The sequence below is a fragment of the Ciona intestinalis genome, chromosome 10, assembly GCF_000224145.3.
Source record: "Ciona intestinalis chromosome 10, KH, whole genome shotgun sequence".
In the NCBI taxonomy this organism is placed as follows: Eukaryota; Metazoa; Chordata; class Ascidiacea; order Phlebobranchia; family Cionidae; genus Ciona; species Ciona intestinalis.
This window is the reverse complement of record NC_020175.2, coordinates 3,299,072-3,305,259: the sequence shown is the minus strand read 5'-3', so window position 1 is coordinate 3,305,259 and position 6,188 is coordinate 3,299,072. Positions and strand designations below refer to the sequence as shown.

Sequence of the window (6,188 nt, the reverse complement as noted above, 5' to 3'; positions counted from 1 at the left end):
TTAATCAAATTACACGTTTATACTGCGCCTATGCTACCTTAAACTGAATTTAACAGTTCGATTTTAACAAAACATTAAAATACAAACGAATGCCTTTTGTTACAACCCATTTTATCGTACACGAGCAACCGCACAACTGCAAAACAAAATAGAACAAAAACTGACACGGCAAGTCCGTTCGTTTTACAACATTCCCGGATGTACAAATTTACGTCACATCTGAGAGAAGAATCAGTAAAGCGAGGTCTCGCGAATTGTTTTCGGTTGCGCAACAGCAACTGTAGGGGCATAGAAATCCGCATTGATAGCACGTGGCCGATTATGAAATGCATTTATACAATATATATCCCATCGTATTAGGAACAAAAGAAAAAAATTCGTATGCTTGCGACACGTTTGTTTTGAAATAGGTTTAAATACAGAAAGGTGCATGACAAAAAATAGACTGAGAAAAACCGCTAAATACAAACAGCACACAAAACAAAATATTGTAACAGTTTCGGAGATTTACTTTGATTTCTTATTGCTTGAGGTTTGAGGTTCTGTGTATTTCAGCTACCATGTTATATCTTCCCAAAGTTTGGCCTCGTATTTTGATTGACTGATATTATCTTCGTCTTCTTCTTCACTACAATATTCTTCTTCTCGGCGAACTGTCTTAATAATTCGTGGTGGTCTGTTCTGTGATGATACGACTGAAGGAGCAACAGTTGCTAAAGTGTTCCAAATGCCTTTAGAAAACGCAGATTTTCCCTTGAATTGAATAAAACTGCTTGAAGATTGGTCTGTATCTGGTCCGTCTTCTGAAGCAACCGTTGTACTGCTATTTTGGGGATATTCAAGTCGGTGCGATTTTACACTCGTCACCTTAGAACTAGTAGTTGAAGCTATAGACGTATCGCTTGGTTTGTCGTCATTTTCAGCTACTTGAGCAACGGTCCATGATGCTTCTAAGTCGGATGTTCTGCAGCTCATAGCCGATGTAGCTGTATCTTCCAAACTACTTGCAGCTTCAGACTTCAACTTTAATTTTTCTAGTTCACTAATTTTTAAATTTGAACGGCAGCTTTGTTGAGATTTTTGTTCGTTATGTGTAGAATTGCTAGACTTTTTAAAATCCCTTTCGTTTAAATTCTCTGCCACACCATTGCTGCCTCTTGATGACGTTATATCCTCTCGAATAACTCTAAGTTTCTTTCTATCCTTAGGTTGTTTAATTTTTGCCATCGCTTCTACCTCTCTAGCTTTTCGTGCCTCATCTTTTAGTCTTTGTTTTTCTTGTAGTCTTTTCTTTTTACCGATACGCACGACACCACCGAAAGTTGCAGCTTCCGGGAGCCTCGTACCTGTAATGTGATAGATCAACCCCCGAGAACCAAAGTACAAACGATCCACACCGTTGTTTCTGGCCATATCTTCACTGAAACAAACCGCAAGCGTGTCGATCGCAGCGGTCAATACACTTAGGCAGACATCACATGAAAAATAAATTGCGCACATAGTGACCAGAAACGGGAAAAGTTTTACTAATGCATTTTCTTTGACTTCGAGTATTCCTGCACATAGTGCCATCGCTGCGCATATTATTGACATACGACAGCATCGTATGCACCACCGAGCAGCGGCATGTGATCGCCGAATAGTTGAGGGAAGACCAGCCGATTCCGTTTTTACCGAATACAAAGAGCGTGTTCTTAATGGAGTTCTGCTGGCCGTCGGTAATTTTGCTTCATTTGTATTTATATAAAAACCATATCGACCTTCGGAGATACAAGTTGGTCGGGCGTAACCGTAAACTCCAATGGAGGCTGGACAATATGGCGATAACAATGAGAGAGAAGTTTCCGGAACTTCCTCTCTGCAGATGGAGCCGGGAGAGGTACATCTGTTTCTTTTCTTGCAAGAAGAAAACACGGCGTACAGGAATTTTGAGTGAACAGCCCCTCCAAACACGCTACCTATATTATAACGCAACAACATCTGTAATGAACTTGTAATGGGATGAAGGAGACGATGTCGCTCTTCGTTGAAATACCACAGTGATATTGCACCAGTCACTACAGCTTTCTGGCCTGTAGTAAATATATTCACGCACCACAAGTAGAAAATCACAACAACCGAAGAATAGACGCTTGAAAGTGATGACTGGCTTGTGAAATACTCCACTGTTGTTAAATCTTCGGAAGCTTTCAAATCGCCACAGTTCAAAACGCTCGTAAGTAGCAGTGCGCAGTAAAATGTACTAATCAAAGTACAAAACGTTGTCCATAATGGCTGGCTTAGCAACTTAGGGAGCGATTGTAAACACCTTGAAGATTCGGAAAGAAACCCTCTTGCATATCGGTTGTCGTTTCTTTTGTTCCATATAGTGACAGAAATAACCGCCAAGGAGTAAGTAGAGCTGATCACACATAGTAAATAAAGTAAAACGGCGTCGTTAAGCAAGTTTAATGGTTTTGAAACTTTTACCTTAAACAGCCTGTACGTCGTCAACGCAGTGGTAATTGTACAAACTAGTAACCCAGTTGCGTTGCAGCATACGAAGGCATACTTTGAGTATTTTATGACAAATATGCAGGTCAGAACGCAAGCACCCATGGCCAATACCACTGAAGAGGCAATGACATCCGCACAGGTGATGGCATCGTAAATGGCGTAGTGCCAGACGCTTAGGTATGACGAATTGATGACGTAATTACTCTTAATCACTTCAGGTGGAAGACAGCGACTAAAGATGATGACGTCAGATACGTTTGAACTGAAACGAAAATGAAAATGCAAGCGCTCGCTATAAATAAGATTTTGTTTTGGTTAAAGGGTGGGAAAAGAGGGGACACGATTCGAATATTTGGATATTGTGCTGAAGATGTCCCGTCTTCCCCCACCCTACTATAGGCTATAGCCTAACTTACTTTGAGTTTGATGGGCACTCTATGGCACGTTGAGTTATATTTTGGCATTGTTTCTCCGCGTATTCCAGGTTGTAACCATTTTCATCCAAAACTTTTCGACAGCTTTCTTTGGTAATATTCATGCGTCCCGGACATAGTTTTACGCAAATCTTCACAAACGTAGCATTCTTAGCTGAACGTAAACAGTTCAAGCTGTTATCGTCCCTTGCAGTTTGAAAGCTCATACTCCACAAATACGGATTTTCAGACTTTGATTGCCCAGATCCGTTTACTCCAGCGACAACAGTCTTTGTAGAGACACTGCCGCCGCAAACATTGCCCCACGAATCTATTCCGCGAAAGAATCGGGACGAGATACAGTTTTGAAAAGTGGATACTGATATACCGACCACAGTTGTAAGCATTAGCAAAAATAGCACCATCCAAAATGTATCCGTAAACTTAGTCCGCCGTTGCGGCTTCGTCAGAAGTGGGTTATCCTCACGGATTAAATTCTCTGGCGTTTCCATATTAACTTCCGACAATAATGAAAACATGCTATAGTTTATTGCTATGGCATCACTAGCTGACTTCACAATGGTACATTATGAACCACATTTATTGTAAAAGCAAATGTGTTTCGAGTTTGGGGAGCAGATAATTTTCGACAGTGGGAATTACACAGGTCATGCTTCGCCACTTATTACCAAAACAAATCCGACAGGAATTTTTTGCACGGATTTAGCAATTGAACGCTTTTCGTAACTTAAACGTCCGAAACATGCCTTAATAGTTTACTTTTTCAGGGTATCTAGTTTAAAACTTCGTTGCAACTGTTGGAAAAAACAAAGAAATGGCGGAGTTTTGGATTAGTTTCTTTTCAAATGGCTGTATAGCTGTTACAATAATCATGTTTGCTACTGGCATGTGAGTGCACATTTCGACACTAGTGTAGCTTTTTAATTGCTTTTTCATTACATAACAAGAACAAACAAAGATTACCTGTTATTACTTTATTTTGCAGCCCACAATGTATGGAAATGATGAAGAAAAAGACGACTAAAAACATTCCATTTCTTCCATATTTGATTACAAATGTAAAGTAAGTCTTAAATTATTGGTCAAAATGAGTATTCCATAACGATTTTTATGGTACACCTTAGGCAACTTTATTGTTTAATTTTGGATTTCTAAAATTTGTTTATTTTTAGCGCAATTGGCTGGATAATTTATGGAAAAATGACCGTAAACTTTACTGTTGTGTTTGTGAATACAATTGGTGCCGGACTGCAAACTCTCTACATGGCCGTGTACATATTCTTTGCAGCAGACAAGGTAGCCTATGCTAAATCATTACCATACAGACCTGGGATGGAATTCATTTTAATCGATAAAATCAGTATGTGTATGCATACTATACAGGCTTTAATTATCTGACAGTTTAACTGTTACTGTATTTATCTTTAGAAACTCATTTTATTGCCCCTAAACTTAATATATTGACCAATATATAGCCTATATATATATATATATATATATATATATGTGTGTATTTTGTATATATATATGTTTCATTATGTGGAATTTTTATTCCAGTCCAAACCTTTGGTGCAATCAAGTGTATGTGGTGGGGCTGCAGCGATCACATGGTACATCATCACACAATTTGCAAATGTCATTGATGCTATCAATGTAACTGGAATCATCTGCTGTACTGTTACTATCTTCATGTTTGCCTCTCCACTTGCAGAAATAGTAAGTATTTTTTAATCACTTTTGTAAAGTTTAATCGTTTAAAAATGTAGCTTTTGTTGACATTTAGCAATTCGTGGAACAGAGTATATTTTAGATATATAGGCATTTGAGTATAACGTTTATTCATTATACTTTATTGCTATGCTAAGAATTATTTTAGTAAAGTAGAAAAAATTGTGGCAAAATTAAATAAATCAACAAATTTTCCCTTACAGAATACTGTTATTGCAAATAAATCAACGGCTACCATTTCATTACCACTTACTGTCACTGCATCCCTGTGTTCTGCTATGTGGACAATGTTTGGACTTGTTTTACATGATAACTTCATCATTGTAAGTTTTCAAAGTATATATAATGTGGCTGTTGTTAAATGAGTGCATTATAATTTAGAAATGAAACAAACTTATAATTAATTGGTTTCCTGTCAGGAAATGGTTAAATAAAATGATGCCCAATGATAATACAAAACAGGTACATAAGCTGCAGTGTATATATGTATTACAACATATTTTATTATTTCAGATTCCAAATGTTCTTGGATTCTTTGCAGCTTTTTCCCGGTTTTATCTTTTCTATAAATATCCATCATCTCCTGGCCTTCCTCATTCAGTATGAGACATAGGTGTCCAGTTGTTTAAAAAACAAAATCTAGTGTGACATTGTTAAAATGTAGTTACACTGATAGTCTTCAGACATAAGGAACACTATTGATAAATATGGTAAATGCAGTATCTTTTTGTTGGTATATAGTCACCTACCCGCAGGTAAAAACTGTTTTATGCTTTAAATTCGTATGCTAAAACATTAACCCGTCACTTCAATATTTAATGTGTCATTTGACTAGGCTATGAGTTATTCTTATGCAGTTAACTAAAGTTCAAAATTCGGGCATACTGTTACCATGTAAAATGCTTTTGGCAGATTGCTTATTTGCTGTATTCTGTATGTTACTTGCCTAATCCCCTTTTCTTTGCTTTTATCAGTTATAACACAAAATACTAAGACTGCCTATCAAACAGCACTGTACCTAATTTTCCTAAATATATTGGTATTATCAAGTTATTTAAACGTTACCTAATCTGCAGTTACTTAAAAAAACAACCCCAAAATATGATTGTATGTTTTTTAAACGCAGAAAGTTTTATATTTTGTTTTACTGTTTAAAAATCTCTTTTGCTTGCTTTGTGCGATTATTTAGAAGTACGCTATATGCACTACACAAGATAATAAAATGTTTTATGTTAACTGTTGGAAATTTTATATGATGTAGGGCTGTAGGCTATATTTTTAGTACAACAAAATTAAAAGTATAGGAATATGAGAGCGTCATATATGTGGATTACAGTGGAACCCATACTATTTTTGACTTGAAGGGAAACCAGAAAGTTTTTGACTTGAAGGGAAAACCAAACAGAATCAAGTACATTTCGATTTCACGATATCCGAAAAAAAAACGTCACACAGGCGGAAATGGTGATTTATAAGTTCCAGCCGTTACGTGTAGCAGTAGAAAGATAGGTCAGTCGTTTTGGTCGTCCT

The 6,188-nt window shown here is 37.0% G+C and overlaps 1 protein-coding gene across 1 annotated transcript; it reads left to right on the top strand.

Annotated features, from left to right (window-relative positions):
- Positions 1 to 3,625: 3,625 nt before the first annotated feature.
- Positions 3,626 to 5,894, top strand: LOC100185787 (sugar transporter SWEET1). Its single transcript, XM_002125237.4, has 6 exons — positions 3,626 to 3,818; positions 3,916 to 3,993; positions 4,103 to 4,226; positions 4,488 to 4,646; positions 4,862 to 4,981; positions 5,172 to 5,894. The coding sequence occupies exons 1-6, from the start codon at positions 3,745 to 3,747 to the stop codon at positions 5,262 to 5,264; spliced, it is 648 nt and encodes a 215-aa protein (XP_002125273.1). The 5' UTR covers positions 3,626 to 3,744; the 3' UTR covers positions 5,265 to 5,894.
- Positions 5,895 to 6,188: the final 294 nt, after the last annotated feature.